The following is a 23,173-nucleotide window of genomic DNA, read 5'->3' on the forward strand; positions in this document are numbered from 1 at the left end:
TTATCCAGCTTTTCAATAAACGCCTGTAAGTTTCTGAGTCCCCGAGGCATTAATGCTACATCTGGACCAGGACTGGAGGAGAGTTCATTATAATTCACAACAGCTACCAGCTTTGTCTGCACTTTCATAAACTGTTGCAGCATCTGCCTTGATTTCCTGAAGCTACAGTCTTCTCATAAAACATCTTTTTAAGGGAAAATTGAGATTTAAAGATCATAGTCATTTCATTTTCCAACAGAAAAGAAATACAAAGACTGTTAGGGAATGACGGATCTTCCCAGTTCAGTTTCAGCCCTCTGCAGAGACTGAGGGCTTCAGAGGTTATGGAGAAAAGCCCCGTCACACCAAGCACCTCATAAAGAGAGTAGTCAGCCCAGCTGTTTTTAAGACATGCAACTTGGCAACTCTCTCATTGTGTTATCAGATATACTTCCTAAGTGCCTTAATGCATATGGCTTCTTACCTCTAAAAGTTCAATTTTTTTTTAATAAAGTGACAGTACTAAGTCAAACACTTTTTGATCAAGTGAATTTATGATATTCAATATATATATGATATCGATATTATATATGATATTATATATATAATTATATATATACACATATATATATATACACACACACATATATATATACACACATATATATCAAAAGCTCATTTGGTGGAGAACATAAAGAGAGAAGTTTCCAAGTTAGGTGTTGAGGTACAGTTAATCTGGAGAGTGCGGCTGTGATTGACCTGCCTGGAGGTGGGTGTGCAGGACAGATAAGGGTCTCCAGAGAGTCAGGTGTGGAAAGTTTGAAAGTATATTTCAAATACAATTTTAAATTTGAAAACCAAACAAAATAAAACCATATTGTTTTCATCATGCTTATTTCAGAAGGTGAAGCTAGACAAAATCTTTCCATTTGGTGAAAAAACATATGATGATGCTTGTTAATAGGTGGACACCATTTTCCGAGGAATGGGAGAGTCAGACTATCTAAGGTTAGGCAGACTTTAGAAAGGGTCCATAGATCTAAAGAGAAGGCACAGAGCCCTCCCTGGAGCAGTAGGCAGCCCTGTGCAGTTTCCTCTCTAGGCTGCAGGCAAAGAATTTAAGACCTAATTCAGAACTGTCTGTGCAAAGGAAATCTGGACCCTTGAGGGGCCATTCACATGATGTAACATGATCACGGTGCAAGAACTATGCATTCCTAGGGGATAAAGATTCAAACCCTGACTCCACTATTTGTTAACTATGAAACTTTGGCAATGTTTTTATTCTCTCTAGATCTCAGTTTCTTAATCTGTGAAGTAGGATGAATCCTACCTCATAGAGATATGGTGAGGAATGAATGAAATAATGTAAAGAAGTCTCTTGATAGCATTTGGCACATAGTAATTATTGGGTAAGTGGCTGCTATTATTATTATTGTAAAAGTTTATACTCATAAACAATTCATTTAAGTAGAAAATTCATTGGTTTGCTAACATTCAGTTTGTTGTTAGAGGTCAAAATTATCTAAAATATGTGACTTTTAAAATTTCTACTAGATATATTTTGAATAAATAATATAAATTCCTTCAAATGAGTTTTAATTTAGTTTCATAGTAAGTCAGAGTTTAGAAAAATAGAATCATTAAACTGTTTTCTTTAAAATTATATCTATTGTTTACCAAATATTTATATATCAGGCACTGAGCTGGCACTTTCATGAATAATCTCATTTAATCTTTAAGACAAAACTAGAAGTAGGTACAATATAATTCCGATTTTATGAAGGAGAAAACTTAGAAGGAACCAAGAGACATGCCCCAAATTACACAGAGTGAGTTTTTGAGCTGGGATTCCAACCCAGGCACCTAACTCTGAGTACTCGCTATTTGAAGGGTACAATAATGAAGGCTACCGTTTACCGCACTCTGACTCCATGAGAAGGAAAATTAAGTGTGTACGAAAAGTTTTCCCATTAAAATAACATCAGGACAAACTTTAAGTAATTCAGCAGACACAAAAATTGGTTTTAGCATAAATTAGGCTCTATATGTATTCAATTTTTACTATAGTATTATTAGGATTAAGATTATTGGAAAATAATTATTCCTATTTTTAAAAATATCCCCACTTCTCAAAAAACATATCTGACACATGACATACGTAAGTGAAATAGAGAATGAGGCCATTTCTCTTTTGAAATGCTCAGGTGACGAAGGCAAGGACGCTTGGAGGGTTACGTCTGGAGGTAACCCAGTGAGCAGGACTTGCTCCCAGTGTCCAAATCCTCATCTCCTTTTCCCCTGCACACCACAAGGCTGCGAGTTGTGAGTGCATGCATGCATCTCTGTGTGTGCATGTGTGCGTGTGTGCACATGCCGGTGTGGGATCTTGTGCATAAAGCTACTCACTTCTCTCGAAAACTGGACCATCCAATTTACTCATTTTGACTGAGAGTGGCTTCTGTCCAACCAAGCTTACCAGAAGTCACCAGTGACTAATAACTAACAACACTTGCTATATAGAAGAGATTTCCTTATACGAACCCAGAGCAGAAATATAGCAAATCTCTTAGGCAAAATCCTAGCTGTGGGAACAAATGTAGAGGGACAGTGATTTTTCGGCAGTGTGTGGGCAGGGAGGCTGTATCTGTCAGGTCCGAATGCCTTGTGCAAGTCTGAAGGCGGCAATGAGTGTTACAATCACACAAGAACATAACTAAATGCTACGGTTCTTAACCCTCGAAGTCTCCACGACTCCATATTCCATAAACTGATTTCATAATATAGCGTTGTTGACTGAACCATTTTTCTCCTGGGCCTCAGAAAAAAATGCCACCTCAGTAAACTAATAATTTGTTTGTTTGACTCAAAGGAATTTACTGTTGTCACCTAGCCAAACTTCAAAGTGTAGGTTTGTCTTAGAATAATGGGATTTATATGCAAATCTCTTAATTTATTACTGTATCACATTGGTTGTAAGTATAAAGTGCAGCTAATATACAAATTCTATTCTACACTGCTCAGAATGTGCTTTACTCCATTAATATAAATCAGTTTTCTAGTTTAAATATTAAACCTTAAAAAGTAAAAAAACTTAACTTTCAGAATATTATACCTGAGATACATGTTCTATCGCACTTTGCATATGCTCTTGTTCCAAGTGAGACAATTCATCTTTTTTTTTTGTTTTATCTTCTGACAGAACTCTTAAACACTTCTAATCCTAAGAAAAAGAACCCCACAAAGCATTACAAATGCTGAGAAGCAGAATCAAAGTGAAGCTTGGGGTTGCTGCACAAAGACCCTGAGAGGCGTGTGAGTTGCATAAAGCCCACTGTGGGTGTCAGAGCCCTGAGGACACACTGCACTCCAAGAACTAATCATTTTTCTTTGGAAACTTACCCAGGAAATTCAATCAAATTATTCTCATCATAAAATGATGGAAGTACTTTCCCCCAAACATAAGTGCTCATCTTTACAACTATAATTTAAAAATTTTGAAATTTTAAAAATTAAAAAAATTTGATATATCTTCATTGGAGTCAAATATTTAAAACTTATTAACCGTGCCATCAGATATCAATAGCTTTCTTGTTGTTTTAATTTTGTATATATTCATTAGAGTTGTTTTAAATAAATGGTAACCTGTGGATTATCGGAGTGAGAAAGACACACCTGAGGTGACGTTTCTTCACTTATGAATGTACATCCCTTTAAGAGCTAAATGAAGCGACAAGTTAGAAGCAGACCTGGCACCACCAGTGACTGTGACCTTGAGGAGAGGATGTGGTCAAAAACTCAGTGATTCTACAGAAACTGGGAGGGTATTAGCCACCAAGGAGGGTCTCTGACTGAAACCAGGATGTAGGAGCTCACGTGGCCTGAGCCCACGTCCAGCACCACCGGAAGCTGCCCCAATTCTCTCACTGTCTGTAACGCTACTGACTCAGGTAGATTAGACCCAAAGAAAACTGCTTGAGCAAACTTGCACCGGTTTTAGAACACCCCAGATACACCTTCTCCTCTAGCACGTCAGCTTTCAATTTCCCTGGAAACGGTGTCTTCACATAGACCCTGGAGCTCACTGAGTTTGTGAGACTCTCTCCAGCACCATTTGACAAGACGGGCCCCAAGGGCTGAGGTTCCCAGTTCCCAGAATTACGAGCTCCAATTGGCTTATTCCTTTATAGTCGCTGCACTTTTACTTTAAGTGGAGCGTAGGATGAATCACCACACACAATTCTTTCTACAAACCTGGGCTTCTAAGAAAAGAAACAGAACCTTTAATTCTGAGTGGTGCTTGTCTCAGCAGCCCTGTGTCCTGCTCCAGTTCCTTCACTCTGTCCCAAATGCCCTCTCTTTTCAAAGAAACTCTATTTTTTTTTAGAGAATTTCTTGATGTGTCCATTGAACTTTCTAGCCTGTGCTTTCTTATCTCATCATCCTTGACTAGGGTGGCTCTGGTCAACTTTTGATGGGGTCAAGCCTGTTGATTGTTTCATCTAGTCCTTGTGTTGAAGCCAGACTGTTGACAGCACCTTTCCAGGACCCCCGTCCACAGCCAATCAGAAGCAGTTCATACCTGCTTTTCACAAATAGGATCCAAGAGATGTCTCTTTGGAGAATGGAAATTAATGGTATTTTACACTAATCTTAGTAAATTCTGGTTTAAAATATTCTAGGGTAATTTTATCCTGCTTTCCCATAATTCATCGTGTAAATGTATATAAATCTTATTCTACATCCCACAATAAAGAAGTCCAATGATCTATTTTACAGTCCAAGTACTCCAGTGATTCTGTATTTGGCTTAAAAAATAAAAGTTTTCTACACCTCAGCCCCAAAGACAAACACAGACTCAGAGTGAAGGGATGGAAGACAATACCCCAAGCTAATAATGAACAAAAGAAAGCAGGTGTCGCTATACTAATATCAGAAAAAGTAGACTTCAAAGCAAAACAGATAAAGAAAGACAAAGAGGGACAGCATATAATGATAAAAGGGACTCTCCACCAAGAAGACATAACACTTATAAATATACACGCACCCAACACAGGAGCACCAAAATTTGTAAAGCAACTATTAACAGAACTAAAAGAAGACATCAACAACAATACAATAATAGCAGGGGACCTCAACACCCCATTAACACCAATGGATAGAACATCCAGACAGAAAATCAACAAGGAAATTATAGAATTAAATGAAAAATTAGACCAGATGGACTTAATAGATATATATAGAACACTTCATCCAAAAACAGCAGGTTACACATTCTTCTCAAGTGCACATGGAACATTCTCAAGGATAGACCATATTTTGGGAAACAAAGCAAGCATCAATAAATACAAGAGAGTTGAAATAATATCAAGCATCTTTCCTGATCATAATGCTATGAAACTAGAAATCAACCACAAGAATAAAGCAGAGAAAGGTGCAAAAATGTGGAGACTAAACAACACGCTACCGAACAAACAATGGATCATTGAAGAAATTAAAGAAGAAATCAAATATTATCTGGAGACAAATGAAAATGAGAACAGGTCATACCAAATCATTTGGGATGCAGCAAAAGCAGTCCTAAGAGGGAAATTCATTGCAATACAGGCTCACCTCACTAAACAAGAAAAAGCTCACATAAGCAACCTCAAACGACACCTAACAGAATTAGAAAAAGAAGAACGAACAAAGCAGAGAGTCAGTAGAAGGAGGGAAATAATAAAAATAAGAGCAGAAATAAACAATATTGAAACAAAAAAAGACAGTAGAAAGGATCAATGAAACAAAGAGTTGGTTCTTCGAAAAAATTAACAAAATCGGCAAACCCTCAGCCAGACTCACCAAGAAAAAAAGAGAGAAATCTCAAATAAATAAAATTAGGAATGAGAGAGGAGAAATCATAACAGATACCAAAGAAATACAAGGGATCATAAGAGAATACTATGAAAAACTATATGCCAACAAATTGAACAACCTAGAAGAAATGGACAAATTCCTGGACTCTTACAATCTCCCCAAACTGAACCAGGAAGAAATGGAGAATCTGAATAGGTCAATCACAAGTAAGGAAATAGAAACGGTAATCAAAAACCTCCCCAAAAATAAGAGTCCAGGACCAGACGGCTTCTCTGGAGAATTCTACCAAACATTCAAAGAAGATTTAATACCTATCCTTCTCAAATTATTCCAGAAAATTGAGGAAGATGGAGTACTCCCTAACACATTCTATGAAGCCAACATCACTCTGATCCCCAAACCTGACAAGGACAACACAAAGAAGGAGAACTACAGGCCGATATCACTGATGAACATAGATGCAAAAATCCTCAACAAAATTCTGGCAAACCGAATGCAGCAATACATCAAAAAGATTATACACCATGATCAAGTGGGATTTATACCAGGGACACGGGGATGGTTCAACATCCACAAGTCAATCAACGTGATTCACTACATTAACAAAATGAGAAACAAAAACCACATGATCATCTCAATAGGCACAGAGAAAGCATTTGACAAGATCCAACATCCATTTATGATAAAAACTCTCAATAAAATGGGCATAGAAGGAAAGTACCTCAACATAATAAAGGCCATATATGACAAACCCACAGCCAACATCATACTCAATGGACAAAAACTGAAAGCCATCCCTCTGAGGACAGGAACAAGACAAGGGTGCCCACTTTCACCACTCCTATTCAACATAGTACTGGAGGTGTTGGCCGGAGCAATTCGGCAGGAAAAAGAAATAAAAGGAATCCAAATATGCAATGAAGAAGTAAAACTCTCGCTGTTTGCAGATGACATGATCTTATATATAGAAAACCCAAAAGAATCCATAGGAAAACTACTAGAAACAATCAACAGCTACAGCAAAGTTGCAGGGTATAAAATCAATATACATAAATCAGTAGCATTTCTATACACTAACAATGAACTAACAGAAAAAGAACTCAAGAACTCAATCCCATTCACAATCGCAACGAAAAGAATAAAATACCTTGGGATAAATTTAACCAAGGAAGTGAAAGATTTATACAATGAAAACTACAAGACTTTCTTGAAAGAAATTGACGATGACATAAAGAGATGGAAAGACATTCCATGCACATGGATTGGAAGAATAAACATAGTTAAAATGTCCATACTACCTAAAGCAATCTACAGATTCAACACTATCCCAATCAGAATCCCAAGGACATTCTTTACAGAAATTGAACAAAGAATCCTAAAATTCATATGGGGCAGCAAAAGAACGCAAATTGCTAAAGCAATCCTGAGTAAGAAAAACAAAGCCAGAGGCATCACAATCCCCGATTTCAAAACATACTACAAAGCTACAGTGATCAAAACAGCATGGTACTGGTACAAAAACAGGTGCACAGATCAATGGAACAGAATTGAAAGCCCAGAAATAAAACAACACATCTATGGACAGCTAATCTTTGACAAAGGAGCTGAGGGGTATACAATGGAGAAAAGAAAGTCTCTTCAACAAATGGTGCTGGGAAAACTGGACAGCCACATGCAAAAGAATGAAAATTGACCATTTATTTTCACCATTCACAAAAATAAACTCAAAATGGATCAAAGACCTAAAGATTAGGCCTGAAACAATAAGTCTTCTAGAAGAGAATATAGGCAGTACACTCTTTGACATCAGTTTCAAAAGAATCTTTTTGGACACTATAACTCCTCAGATGAGGGAAACAATAGAAAGAATAAACAAATGGGACTTCATCAGACTAAAGAGCTTCTTCCAGGCAAGGGAAAACAGGATTGAAACAAAAAAACAGCCCACTAATTGGGAAAAAATATTTACAAGCTACTTATCCGACAAAGGATTAATCTCCATAATATACAAAGAACTCACACAGCTTAGCAACAAAAAAACAAACAACCCGATCAAAAAATGGGCAGAGGACATGAACAGACATTTCTCCAAAGAAGATATAAGTATGGCCAAGAGACACATGAAAAGATGTTCATCATCACTAATCATCAGGGAAATGCAAATCAAAACTACACTAAGATATCACCTTATACCCGTTAGATTGGCAAAAATATCCAAAACCAAGAGTGACAAATGTTGGAGAGGTTGTGGAGAAAAAGGAACCCTCATACACTGTTGGTGGGAATGCAAACTAGTGCGGCCACTATCGAAAACAGTATGGAGATTTCTCAAAAAGTTAAAAATAGAAATACCCTGTGACCCAGCCATCCCACTACTGGGTATCTATCCTAAGAACCTGAAATCAGCAATCCCAAGAGTCCCATGCACCCCTATGTTCATCACAGCATTATTTACAATAGCCAAGATGTGGAACCAACCTAAATGCCCAGAAGCTGATGATTGGATAAAGAAGATATGGTATATATACAAAATGGAATACTACTAAGCCATAAAAAAGGACCAAATTGTTCCATTCGCATCAACATGGATGGACCTTGAGGGTATTATGTTAAGTGAAATAAGCCAGACAGAGAAAGACGAACTCTATATGACTCCACTTATAGGTGGAAGTTAACATATAGACAAGGAGAACCGATCGGTGGTTACCAGGGAAAAGGGGGGGTGGGGGGAGGGCACAAAGGGGGAAGTGGTGTACCCACAACATGACTAACAATAATGTACAACTGAAATCTCACAAGGTTGTAATCTATCATAATCTTAATAAAAAAAATAAAAAATAAATAAAAGTTTCCTATATTCAAAGTACTTTGAAAAACCCCAATGATCTGAAATGTAAACGATCAGATTGTTAGGACCTATTTTAGGAAGAGATTGGTGGAATAAATGTATAAAGCAAATCTGGAGTGGGGCAATCTCTTTAGGAGTCAGGTGAGCGAGGAGTATTCTCCACTAAAAAAACAGGAATCTTAAAGGAATCATACATTTGAACAAGCGCTTGGAGGAACTTATTTATGACGAAGAGTCTTCAATGAATGTCTTCAGCAAGCTCAAGCAAGAGGAGAGCAGCCCAAATCAACATTAGCTCACAGCAAGATATCATTGTTCAGCAAAGTTGGTCGGACTTTACTGAATCTAACATTTATACTACTCTAGGAGTAAAGAATTTGCATATCAGGCTGAATAATTTCTAGAAGAAAAAAAGCAGCATCAGTGAAGTGGTCAGATACCAGAGACACATGTAAGAAGGAATCTAAACACATCTGTCTAAAAACTTCTGAACCTCCTACCACTTCTGCTTTGGTCACTCCTGTGACAGCTTGAGGTTAGTAAGCACAAGGGTCGTGGCCTCGTAGATAACGAGGTACACGGGCTCACATGATAATTAGCGCAGCCAGAGCAGCCACAGAAACTTACTGTAAGCTGACGTTAGTGAAGAAGAGAACGTTCTTAGCATAACATGTGAAACTTTAATAATTCAGCAATTTAAGTTACTCACACGCATATATACATACATAGTGAAAAATAAGACAAGGTAATTGCGGTTTAATTTACAAACATAACCATTTTTCAAAGTTTCTATAAAAACCGAACTTGAATGAGACTGAACTGCAACACTAACTTCTCAAGAGTGAATTCGTTATTTAGAATCATCTCTACAGTATCAGAGAAGACAATACAAAAATCAACCATTTTATGATAATACTATATAGCATTTTACTGATGTATTGACATATATTCCTTGTATTTTTATTTATAATATCTCACGTACGTAGAACTATATTTTTAAATGTTTCTTTAATTTATGTCTACAGTGAAATATGCATTAAAAGATACTACACCATCCGTGGAATAGTGACATTAAGAAGCCTTGGGCCTCTTGGAAGAGTGGCCAGTGTTCTGGAGCAGGGGTCAGAGAGCTTTTCTGCAAAGGGCCAGACAGTAAATATTTTAGAGGTTGCGGGCCATGTGATCTCTGCCACAAGTACTAATGTTGCCGCGTAGCACAAAAGCAGCCCTAGACAATATGAAAACAAACGAGTGTGGTTGCGTTCCAGTACAACTTCATTTACAAAATCCTCCAGTGGGAGATTTTGGCAGCCCTCCTGCAGGGCCACGGTCACCAACCCCTGGACTATCAGACTTGTCCTGCCTATTTTCCCTTCCTAGCTGATGCAACCTTATAAAACAGCCACAAAGTTTAAACAAATAGCAAATCAACATACCTTTACTCCAGGAACTCCGGGAGCACCAAATTCACCTTTAATACCAGCTGCACCCTAGAATATAGAAACGCTCATTAGGAGATTTTTTCAAATGTGTATTAATTGCTAATGTTGCCAGAGAGCAGCTACCATTTCACAGATGAGTGGCTTTCGCTTGCACCAAAGTTGGCACCTTAAGTTCCTTCCTCATACTGTCCACAAGTCGTTAAACTATACTTTTTACAATTAACAAATTATCAAAAAATTAATGATTAATACACACTAAACTGCTAATCGAAACTAAAACTGGACATTCTCCACACAGACATGTGTAATTCAGCTTTGTCATTTCTTTTATATTTATCAGAGGTAAGGAATGATTTTATTGCTGTTACCTCAACTGATCCTTAATGCTTTCAATTCAAATAAGTCATGAAATTTCAGACTGTAATGTACCCATATGTGCTTCATTTAGTGTGCCTGACCTTCCATTACATCCTCCAGGAAAATCCCCAAATCTGGATCAATCCAATTGTCAGCTTCTCTGCTCTCCCACCTAAACTGGAAAAATCTGCTCAATGAAGCCGATGCATTACCCATCTCTGTCTTTATGGCTCTGTCACAAATCAGTCTAATAAATTTATCCTTGAAACAGCGGAAAACAATATAGACTTTTTTCTTTTATTTTTAAATTTTATTTAATTATTTTCTAATATAAACTTTTTGAATGAGTTTCTCTATCACTAATGCTTGATAGAGATTAAGAAATACATTAGAATTTTATGAGTAACATAATGCCATTATTACACTGATATTATATATTAATTTCAGGTTTAAGGCACACAAGTAAACTTCAGGTTCCTATAGATTAAACGAGATTATGTTAGATTGGGTAAAATTGATACAAAAACAAAAAAGATCTGCCAATTAATCCAATATGTTCAATATTGGATTAGAAAAGATGAAGAAATAGTCTTTATTTCTTGTACTGACATAGACAAAAAGTCAAAAGCATAATATTAAATCTTACTTCTGTGAGGTTATTACTAAGGGAAGATATTCTTTCTTTTAAAAAAATTATGAACATACTTTGATTCAATTCCTTTTATATTGGTGTGACATGGCTACAGAATGGGAACATGAGTAATGTCATATTGGAAAGAAAGTAAAGGGAAATTCACCAGTCACCTGTGGGCTAAAATATTAGACGCCTCAGAACGGAGGGTCCATATGGAAGATGAGAGGGTGGGCAGCAGACAGGAAGCAACACCAAAGTCTTTGAGTACCGAGTCAAGTAAGTTAACTCACTCCATTTTAAATTGCTTTGATTTTCTTGAAAAGTCTATCAGCAAGGCAATCATTTCACAAAGACTACACTTTTGAGGAAATTAATTAGATATGAGGAAGATAATAATACAAAAATAAACTAGAAAATTGTTCCCAAAATAGAGCTCAGATCACACTCCCCCTTAGTTCCAGAAACACTAGAATTGAGCTGCTCTTTTACAAAAACTCTGAAAGAATTTCAAGTTTAAAGTGGGTGAGGGTATTAGCCGGGGTCTTAAAGAACCGGGAAAGCAAGGCGGTTGCTAAGTAATTAGGTTGCTAACTATACTTGCTAAGAAAAGAGAATTTAAAAATTCAGAAAATTATAATAATTGAGTCTGAATGAAAGGAAATGATTAATTATTATTTCAAATACTGTCATCCACAATTGAGTCTTGGACAAAGGGCATAGTTAGAACAGTCTGATCAGGTGCCCTGATTTAGAATACTGATCACATCTAGGTGTTCAAATATGAGCAGCAGTTGAATCTGAAATCATCTCACTCCATGAGACAGGGTTATCATCTTTATGAAAAAAAAAAGCAGTAGATCAGATCAATGAAGCATTGCAGTGTGGATGAGAAAAAAAGCAAATAAGGATAAATATTAAATCATACCAAAACTTGGGGCTTTTTCCCAAATATTTCTGATTCCTCATTAACTGATTGGCAATATCAAGCTAAAAATAATCAGGTCACTATATGAAAAAGACTTTTGTTTTTTTAAAGGAAAAAGTGTAGCAGAACAACAGCGAATACCATAATAGTCCTTATGATTTAGCTTATCCATCTCTTTCTTTGCAAACTGACTCTTTGCCCTACGTGGCAGGGTCCCCGGGGCAACTGGGAACAGAATTTATAGGTTCTAGAAACAGCCGAGGGAATGACTTAGACTTTCCTTGAGGTACAGTGTTCATTCATTCATTCGACATATTTTTAGCTCCTATTATAAGCTATTCTATATATGGTGCTCACACAACTCATATTCGGGGGGTGGGGGATAAGTAGATGCATAATGATAGCATGTCAGGTGACAATAAAAACGCTAAGAAAAGAAAGAAGATAGAGATGGGACGAAGGGATGCTTTTTATAAAGAAATGTCAGAGCAAGCCTTTCTATTTTAAAGTGATTTCTGAGCAAGAGCCTAAAGGATGTGAAGGAGAGCCAAGTGCATACTGAAGAACATTCGAGCTGTATGTAACCTGGTGCAAAGGCCTTGAGGCAGGAGGGAACAGAGGAGAGGGCAGGAGACGTGGGGAGTGCGGAGTGGGGCAGGGAGACCTCTACAATTTATGTGAAGCTTTGGTGTTTATCTGGAGGGAGACAGGAAGCCATTGGTGGATTCTGACCCAGGTGGGACAGGATTTACTTACATGATTATTCAGAGTATTCGTCTAATTCATAGAATATGGGCATAAGTAAAAACAACATTTGGTCTTTATAAAGCTGCTACAGATCACGGTAAGGATTTGCAAAACTCAACTTTAGAAATATTGTAACAAGTAATACATAATTTGGAAGGAGATTTGGAAATTGCAATCTCAAAACTTTTCTCATTTTATCTCATTGAGCCAAAAGTAAAAAGCACCAAGGTATTGGTAACATAAAGCACGTCATTAATGAGAAAAAGTAAATTATAATTGTTTCTGGATGGTTCTTTTTTTTTGAGGAAGACTAGCCCTGAGCTAACATCTGCTGCCAATCCTCCTCTTTTTGCTGAGGAAGACTGGCCCTCAGCTAACATCTGTGCCAATCTTCCTCTATTTTTTATGTGGAACACCTACCACAGCATGGCTTGACAAGCAGTGCATAGATCCGTGCCCAGGATCTGAACCGGAGAACCCCAGGCTGTGGAAGCGGAACATGAGAATTTAATAGCTGCACCACCGGGCTGGCCCCTCTGGCTGGTTCCTAATCAACACTATCTAAGCATAACAATGCAAGGAATCTCCTCCTCAAAAACCACTACACGACATCCAGGAAAAGCCTTGTCAAAGAATATTCGGAACAAAAGGTAGATTTGAATGAAATTTTTAAATTCTTGAGTGACTTTTCGAAAAAATTATCAATAAATTATTAATATTTACTACTAGTAGCATATAATAATGACTCAAGATTTTCATATACTAAAGCATTTAATCAACGGAAAATTCTAAGAGATTATCTCACAAATGAAGATTTATTTGTTTTTGGTCAAGTTACATATGAAACTAAACTGAACCTAAAAGGATTATCTCCACCGCTCCTTCAACAATTACACTGTGGCTAGGAAAGCAGAGGAAACATATATTTGTCAAGTACCTATTATGTGCCAGTTTCCAGTACTAAGTGTTTTATATACATTTTATTGTATTCCTTCTTCACAGTGAACCACTGAGTAGCTGTTATTAAGGATCATTTTCAAAGCAAGTAAGAGGTGGACAGAATCCAATCCCAAATACTTCAGGCACTAAAGTGGTACTCCTTCTAGCACAGAGTCTTACCTCCCCTAAATATCCTTCCTTGTCTTATAAGACCCAAAGGAAAACCTTGAGAACAACATCTGGTCCCCTTAGTAACACTGCACTTCTGATCACAAAATTAACGATTCAATAAGCCTTACAGCAAAATGACTTTCTATCTCCATGCTATCCAGGCACTATTTCGTGCACCTGCTCTAACAATAAAAATTATATACCAGACTTAAACACAGAGGAAGCCACCTTTATTTATTGCACATTAAAGTTGCTGGATCACATAGTACAATAGGAACAGGAACAGACTCATCATCAATTCCTTAAAAGGAGACAACACATCCATACTTATTACAAGTGCCAGGAAAGCTAAACACATTCATGGCCACGGTCATCGAAGTCTTATTTATGTGGCAAGAGTTATGCTGGTGTAAGCAGATGCTGGTGCATGTACTGAAAAACTAAAGGAAGTACACTGATATATTATTTGTTTTGTTTTGTAGATTATCAACTTATTTTATCCCAGTGTTTTTGCCTTGCCACTAAAATGTCCCACCACTATGAGTTTTGTGTTGTCTGGAAGTTAAAACAAATGTTAATATTTTTTAAATATATCATAAATGGGAAGTGATGTAATGCACTATAACTCTAAGACACCTTTTTGTATATTTTATAGATTTGGCATACTATAAATTTGCTAAGATGTATCATTTTTACTAGTTCCTTCCTAGTTCTTTTCTACTGGTTTTCATTCCTACAGAGGGAGGCAAGGCTACTTGGACAAATCATCACTAGATTACAAACTCAGTGAGAGCAAGCCCCGTACTTTCTCATTATGCTATCGCTCCAGCATTTAGCACCCTTTTTGTTACAATAAGAGGAACTCCGTAAATAGTTGTGGATGAATGAACAAAAGAAAAATTGCATATTTAGATGTTAAAATGGGAGACATTTACTTATGATTAAAGAGTATGAAGGAAAGATGAGTCTTTAAAAAACATATGCTCTAACAAGGGTGACTCAGTACTTAATCTTTTAAAATCATTTAAAGGTGATTTAACGATTTTCTTAACATTTACCTAGTACTTTTCTTTTTTGTTTTTTTAAAGATGGGCTCCTGAGCTAATCTTCTTTTTTTTTTTCTTCTTCTTCTCCCCAAAGCCCCCCAGTACATAGTTGCATATTCTAGCTGTAGGTCCCTCTGGTTGTCCTATGTGGGACTCCACCTTAGCGTGGCCTGATGAGCAGTGCTAGGTCTGCGCCCAGGATCCAAACTGGTGAAACCCTGGGTTGCCAAAGTGGAGCACACAAACTTAACCACTCAGCGATGGGGTTGGCCCCTACTTAATACTTTTCTTAATAATTAGGACCATACTTCTGATGAATAAATGTTTTTTTAAAGGGACAGGGATGTTTTAAAAGTATTTTACCCCTTCTAAAACCAACATGTGAAATGTCATCCTATGTCAGTAATCTTAAACTTATAGAATTGGTATGTCAAAGAGCAGGAAAGTCAAGTGAAGAAACATTAATATGTACCACATCACAGTCACCAACAACTAAGCCACATATGCCTTTTCAAAGCACTTTTGTGTCAACTTTATGATGTAGGTAGAGCTGAGGGAAAGGAAGCATGGAGAGACTGGGTGGCCTCGCCAAGTTCACACTGCTAATTAAGCTGACAAGAGCTGGGATTAATCTGGAGATCTTTCTACTCTCTGAGTCCTCTTAATTAAGTTGCCTTGGGCACATCATTTTACCCCTGCATGGTTCTCTCAGTTGCAAAACGAGGATAGAAATATTAGGTTGATGTGCTTTATGCATTTATAATGATTAAAAAAAGATATTACAAGTAGAAGTACTATGTTCAAAGAACAGATAAATAATACTGAAGAGCTTTTAAAATAGAGAGCAGCCTTCAAAATGCATGGTGGTTAAGAGAAGGACACCAGAGTCAACAGGCCTGGATTCAGACCCCAGCTTGACCATTTACCATCTGATCTTGGCAATAATTTAATCTCCCAAAGCTTCAGTTTTGTAAAATAGTAATACTAATTCCTAACAAGAAGAGTTGTGAGGATCAAAAAGATAACATATCTAAATCACACTTCCCGGTGCCTGGCACAAAGTAAGCACTCACTAAATACTAGCTATTGCTATCATGATTTATACGTTCAGTTCAACTGGAGTAGTCCTTAGAACTCGATATTGTTTAATTATCTTAAATTTTCATATAATGATATTGAAAGCAAAGCTATCCCAAATAATGTGACTTAAAGGGCAAAAATAAATGCTCCATCCTACCTCAAAAATCTCTTCTCCACCACCTACTAAGGTGCCTGAAGTTCCCACGGAAGCTACCATGGGCAAACCTTTCTTTGGTAGTCAGATGACTATGAGTAGCTTTGTCGAAGCTTGCTGTGCAACTTTGAGGTATCAATCATTGCTCAGACACCAGTCTCCCACCTTTTAAAATAAGGAGTCCAACTAGATTATGTAGCTAATTTAGAACCATGGACTCCCAAGTTAAGGTGTGAAAGAAAGTTAACTCTATTTCACAATGGAAAGAACCAAAGAAATAATCAACTCCTAACCTTAGCACAATTAATTTACTTAGTTAACTAGTAAAACATGGCACTAAAGAATGCGAACAGGACACTTAAGTTTGGATGGCGTGAGGGAGAACTCCAGGTAAATCTCTCAGCATGAGATATTGCCTAGAATTAGACCTCAGAGGTCCAGATCACTCGCCGTCTCCTCCACGACACTCTATCCACGGTCTCCCAGACCATTCTCACCAGACATCTGCAACTCTCCTATACCTAACAAGTATGGCCCGTTAATGTCCCTCTGTCTCCTTTCAGATGTATAATCCATGACAATAGAGAATGCATCCTAGTCTTTCTATCCCATATAACATCTAGCAATATGCTTTACACAGAGATGTTCCGTAAAGTGAGATATTTAAATAAAGGGTAAGGAGCTAAGGAAGAATTTTCAGTGGGGACCCATCAGCAGGCAAGAGAAACCAGCCACAAGAAAAGAAAATTACAGGCCAATATCCCTGATGAACATAGATATAAAAGCCCTCAACAAAATATTAGCAAAATGAATTCAATAGTACATTAAAAGCATTGTATACCACAATCAGAACATTACATCCAAAAGCAACAGAATACACATTCTTCTCAAGTGCACATGAAATATTTTCCAGGATAGATCGTATGTTGGGCCACAAAACAAGTCTTAATAAATTTAAGAGGACTGAAATCATATCAAGCATCTTTTCTGACCATGTGGCATGAAACTAAAAATTAATAACATGAAGAAACCTGGAAAATTCACAAATATGTAGAGATTAAACAAGATACTGCTGAACATAGTGATGAAAGGTTAAAAACTTTTCCTCTAAGATCAGGAATAAGACAGGGATGCCCACTTTTACCACTTTTATTCAACATAGTACTGGAAGTTCTAACCAGAGCAATTAGGCAACAAGAAGAAAAATAAGGCATCCAAATTGGAAAGGAAGAAATAAAACTGTCACTACCTGCAGATGACGATATATATAGAAAACCCTAAAATATTCCATCAAAAAACTGTTAGAACTAATAAACGAATTTGGTAAAGTTGCAGGATACAAAATCAATATGCAAAAATTTGTTGTGTTTCTATACACTAATAATGAACTATCAAAAAGAGAAATAAAGAGAACAATCCCATTTACAATTGCATCCAAAGGAATAAAATACCCAGGAACAAATTTAACCAAGGAAGTGAAAGACTTTTACACTGAAAATTGCAAGACATTAATGAAAGAAATGGAAGACACAAATAAATGGAAAGATATTCCATGCTCATGGATTGGAAGAATCAATATTGTTAAAATGTCCATACTACTCAAAGCCATCTACAGATTCAGTGAAATCCCTGTCAAAATGCCAATGGTATTTTTCAAAAAAATAGGACAAATAATCCTAAACTTTGGTATGAAACCACAAAAAAACCTCGAATAGCCAAAGCAGTGTTGAGAAAGAACAAAGCTGGAGGCATCAAGTTCCCTGATTTCAAATTGTATGACAAAGCTATAGTAATTAAAACAATGCGGTATCGGCACAAGAACAGACACATAGATCAATGGAACAGAACAGAGAGTCCAGAAGTAAACCCTCACATATACGGACAATTTATTTACAACAAAGGAGCCAAGAATATACAATGCGGAAAGGACAGTCTCTTCAACTAATGGTGTTGAGGAAACCTGACAGCCACATGCAAAAGAATGAAGCTTGACCGCTATCTAACTCCATACACAAAAATAAACTCAAAATGGATTAAAGATTTGAATGTAAGACCTGAAACCATTAAACTCCTAGAAGAAAACATAGGCAGTACGCTCCTTGATGCAGGTCTTGGTGATGATTTTTTGAATCTGATACCAAAACCAAAAGCAACGAAAACAAATAAGTGAGACTATGTTAAACTAAAAAACACAGCAAAAGAAACCATCAACAAAACGAAAAGGCAACCTATTGAATGGAAGTTGCCTAGAATGGAAAAATTTGCAAATCGTATATCTGATAAGGGGCTAATGTGGGAATAGTTCATTTTATTGCATTTTGCTTTACTGCCCTTCACAGGTACTGTGTTTTTTAGAAGACCCTCTACCGCCAAAAAGATTATGACTCACTGAAGGCTCAGATGATTGTTAGCGTTTTTTTGCAATAAAGTATTTTTTGGTTAAGGTATCTATGTTGTTTTTTTTAGATATAAGTGATTGCACACTCAATAGACTACAGTATAGTGTAAACATAACTTTTATATTCACTGGAAAACCAAAATCTTTGTGTGACTTTGCTTTATTATGCTATTCACTTTAATGCAGTGGCCTGGAAGTGAACCCACAATATTTCCAAGGTATGCCTGTATCCAAAATATATAAAGAACTCACACAACTCAATAGCAAAAAAGAAAATCCAATTAAAAAATGGGTAGAAGATCTGAATAGACATTTTTCCAAAGAAGACATACAGTAGGCCAAGTACATGAAAACATGCTCAACATCATTAATCATCAGGGAAATGAAATCAAAACCACAATGAGATCACCTCATACCTGTCAGAATGGTTATTATCAAAAAGACAAACAATAACAAGTGTTGGTGAGGATGTAGAGAAAAGGGAATTCTTGTACACTGTTAGTGGGAATACAAATTGGTGCACTTTTGAAAACAGTGTGGAGGTTCCTCAAAAAATTAAAAATAGAACTACCATATGATCCAGCCATTCTTCTTTTGGTTATTTATCCAAAGAAAATGAAAAAACTAACTTGTAAAGATATATGCACCCCCATGTTCATTACAGCATTATTTACAACAGCCAAGATATGGCAACAACCTAAGTGCCATGGAAGGATGAATGGATAAAGAAATTGTGAGAGATATATAATATATCATATATATATATAATATATATATGTAATTCAACCATGAAAAAAGAATGAAATCTTGCCATTTGCAAACATGGATGGCTCTCAAGGGCATTATGCTAAGTGAAAGGTCAGACAGAGAAAGGCAAATACCATACAACCACTCTTATATGTGGAATCTAAAAAAACGCCCCAAAATCAGAAAACAACCAAGCTCCCAGATACAGGGAACAGATTGGCGGTTGCCAGAGGCCAGGGTTGGGGGTAGAAGAAATGGGTAAAGGAGGTATGAATTTATTAGAAGTTAAATAATAAATAAATGGTAGGGAGCTAAGGGAGAATCTTCAGTGGGGACCCCTCGGCAGACAAGAGAAACAGGAGTTCATCAAGGATTTGGAGAAGAGAGTGTTAAGGAAGGCTAGGGCACAAATAAAAAATAAACATTCTTGCTTCACAGTTTTGCTTACGGTTTGCTTACAAGTACAAAGATTTGGGTTTCCAAATCTTTTCAAATTTTCGGCCAGCCTTCTAAAAGGAACTCAAAAGCAGACTCGGGCGCTGATGTAGTTTTCTGTAAGTCAGTGTTCAGCATTTAAACACAGCCCTTGATGGCCTTTAACAGAAATGTGTACTTGTATGGGCATAGGAAAATGAGACGCACGCATTCAAAAAGTCGCTTTTGAACCAATTCGATTTCATTCCAACAGTGTTGGGTGGTCTTACCAGTTCTCCTTTATCCCCTTTCTGACCAGGTGAACCTGGAGCTCCCGGGAATCCTGCTTCTCCCTGAGCAAAAATGAATTTCTGTGTTACCAAACGTTCTGTCACATTGAGCTAAAGACAAATAGTTTATAACTATGAAGTTGATAACAGTAAGATGAAGTTTTGCCCTCCTCTGAGCTGATGCTAGTCCGTCCTCTGGAATGCCCTTCTCCCCTTGTTCTTGAGGCTCCCTACTCTCCCTCTGCCAAATGCCATTTAGCATCATCTCCTCCACGAGACCTTCCACAGCCTGGGACACATGCTGCTTTTCTATGGCCCCCACGTACCTTGTACTTGCCCTTCTCGTGGAGCTTACTATATGGTACCGGTCGCTGGAGGAAACATAAGGTTCCTCTAGACTTTCACCTCACCCCCAGCTCCCCTCCTGCAGCCGGGAGAAAAGTGGCCCCAGGATGAGTTAAGTCCAAGTGCGTGTATCAAGGCACAGTGCTAGGGGACACTCTGCTCTAACTGGGGCAAGTTTTCCTTTCCTCCTTCCTTTCCTCAGGTTTGGACATAGAGGAAAGCCATCAAGCGATCACTCAGCCTGCTCTTAGCACAGCCTCATGACTGCCATTAACGTCCACAAAAGCAGTCACGGAGGTCCATGGCCCAGCCTCCACGACCAAGGGATCATATTGGTACAAGGGGAGCAAGTTCTCTGAGCAATAGCAGAGCCCCACTGCATATCCCCATGCAGCTCACGGTGGAGGGAGACAGCTGGTTGGATATGTGGGGATAGTGGACACACAGTCTGCACACAACAAAGAAATACTGCGTAGAGTAATGTGTGTGTGTTGAAGAGTGGGTACCGTGTTCCCTCAACTGTGAATTCCCAGAGCTGAAGCCGATTCCTGGCACATGTTAAGTACTCAGTACTTGTCAATGGCAGGTAGTTCCTCCCTTCAGCTTCCTATTCATTCTAATGCCCACCCTGGAAAGAGGGCCAGATGGCCTCAGAACTATCCAGGAAATCCTATCTCCAGCTCCCTTCTGTTAACCCACCCCAGGGACTGAGTGGCTTGTGAGTTTGATTCAACCAGCACTAAAGAGCGAGAGTCACATTCAGGGGTAGCGGGTGTAGACGAAAACCACCGTACCTTGTGTGGAATGCACTGGCACTGGGCTTTAAGTCCCTGTTTTGCTGGCAGATATACAGACATTTTACCGGCATGAGCAGGTACCGATGACGATGTGGTACTTTCAAAGCCATCCTGCTCTGGACACTAAAATCCAAAAAGAGGCTTTAGGAAATGGAATCAATTCCAAACATTCCCACACTCCAAATACTGGCTACTGCTGAGCTAGGGCCGACGGGGGTTACCCGCAAGAACTGCCTTCTAATTAACCAAAAGTTGACACGAGTATATGAAGGTTTATAACACCTTTGCTCCATCACTAGGCCCCGCATGTGTCTTATTACACTGACAACACACTAGAAATGGAGAAACTGCTGGTTTTGGTGAGAAATTCTAAAGCTATTATAGGTGAATTTATGACAAGTATAGTAATATTAAACATTTATAATAATTGTGTCGTTACAATAAAGTAATTTATAAGTGACATCTGTATATGTGTTTGGAAACAAACTTTAAAAGAACGTAATTTGAACTTATAAAACACAGTTTACTTCAACAAGATGATTGTAAAGCCATGTAAAATTAGAAAATAAATTCTTTTTAACTCTAAGATGGTATATATTTAAAGTACATCTTATTTCAGTCCATTGTCCTCTAAAGTTATTAAAAAGTCTCCACCGTAACAGACAAATGATGAATTTTATACTTATCCAGTGAGTTCAGAACATGTGGGACAACATGCAGTGGAACTTGGTTACAAAGCAATAAACTTTTTTCTCTCAAAAAATAAATCCAGATGGAGAGTCTAAAGAGGATAAAGGCATCCTTTCCTCTCAGCATCATTTACCAGGCTCCTCACCATGGTTTGTAGCTCTGAATTTGCAATCTCATGCATTTGCAACTCAGGGAAAGGGGTCACACAATACTTTGTAAACTACAAACATATATGCATGGAAGGACATTGTCAGGATACAGAACTAAAAGATCATCATTTATTGTGGTGGTTATTTATTGTGGGGAGATCATGGTTGATATTTGCTTTTTTCTTTGAATTTGACCATATTTTCTAAGTTTTCTATAAAAAATATAAATAACTTTTAAAGTAAAAATATTTGACAACAACAACAAAAACTGCAAGAAAAATAGCACCGGAAGCACCGTGACTGGTTTCCTGTCTTCACCACTGGTTCTATCACATCGACTTCCTCCAGATTTAATAATCAGCTATTTAGTTATCTTAGCACATTTCCCAGTCCATAAGTCTAAAAATCACATTCGAATAAAATACAATTAACAAAAAACAGCCCATTATTCTCATCTGACTGTACGATTTTCCAGCCAGTTCCTGCCCATGGGTTTCCAGTCAGATAACTAAGACCAAGTGAGAGTCCACAATTTTGCTCCAGATAACTGATTCGCTGTATTAAATTGGGGATTTAAATGACTTTGAAAGTAGGTCTCAAGCTTCACTATGAAACTGTCCACACTCTCCATAAGGTGCCTTAAGGGAACATAAAATGTACAAGCACAGACTCCTCTCATCGTGCAGCCTCTGGTTTTGGTTTGGCACATTTGCAGTTAATTGACCCTCAAAATTTTAATCATATTTCTTCTTTATTTTCAACAAATGTTGCTAATTTCCTCCTTCTGTTCATATTTGTTCTCTGTTCTCTCTCTGTCTATAATCATGAAACTTGACTGCTTCAGAAACAGAAAATCTAATTAATAGAAGCAAAGAAGTATTTTTACGGATTGTCTTGAATAAATTTCACCTTTGAAATATGCTATAAAATATTAATAACAAAAATATGTCTGGTTTTAAATTCTAGGAAAAAATTAGATTTTTAAGCAAGTACGTTAAAATTTTCTGAATTCAACACATTTTTCAAGAAAAAAAACAGTTGGTGTCAAAATTATAGCAGGTGCACTTAAATGGCTTTTATCTAATTATTTATCTTCCAAACTATATATCCCGACTTGTAAAACATAGCACATTTCTGTTTTCTCTTGATCATTAACAGAATGGGG

General features: G+C 37.3%; 1 protein-coding gene across 1 annotated transcript in view; it reads right to left on the reverse strand.

Moving 5' to 3' along the window:
- Nucleotides 1–23,173, reverse strand: part of COL19A1 (collagen type XIX alpha 1 chain) — a 304,996-nt gene that overhangs the window by 226,976 nt on the left and 54,847 nt on the right. Inside the window, exons 8-10 of the mRNA XM_046638990.1 lie at nt 21,167–21,292; nt 20,028–20,090; nt 10,120–10,173 (exon numbers count right to left, since the gene is read on the reverse strand). Coding sequence (XP_046494946.1) covers nt 10,120–10,173; nt 20,028–20,090; nt 21,167–21,292 — 243 coding nt within the window. The remainder of the gene's footprint in view (nt 1–10,119; nt 10,174–20,027; nt 20,091–21,166; nt 21,293–23,173) is intronic.

This window comes from Equus quagga, chromosome 15, assembly GCF_021613505.1.
Source record: "Equus quagga isolate Etosha38 chromosome 15, UCLA_HA_Equagga_1.0, whole genome shotgun sequence".
Lineage (NCBI taxonomy): Eukaryota > Metazoa > Chordata > Mammalia > Perissodactyla > Equidae > Equus > Equus quagga.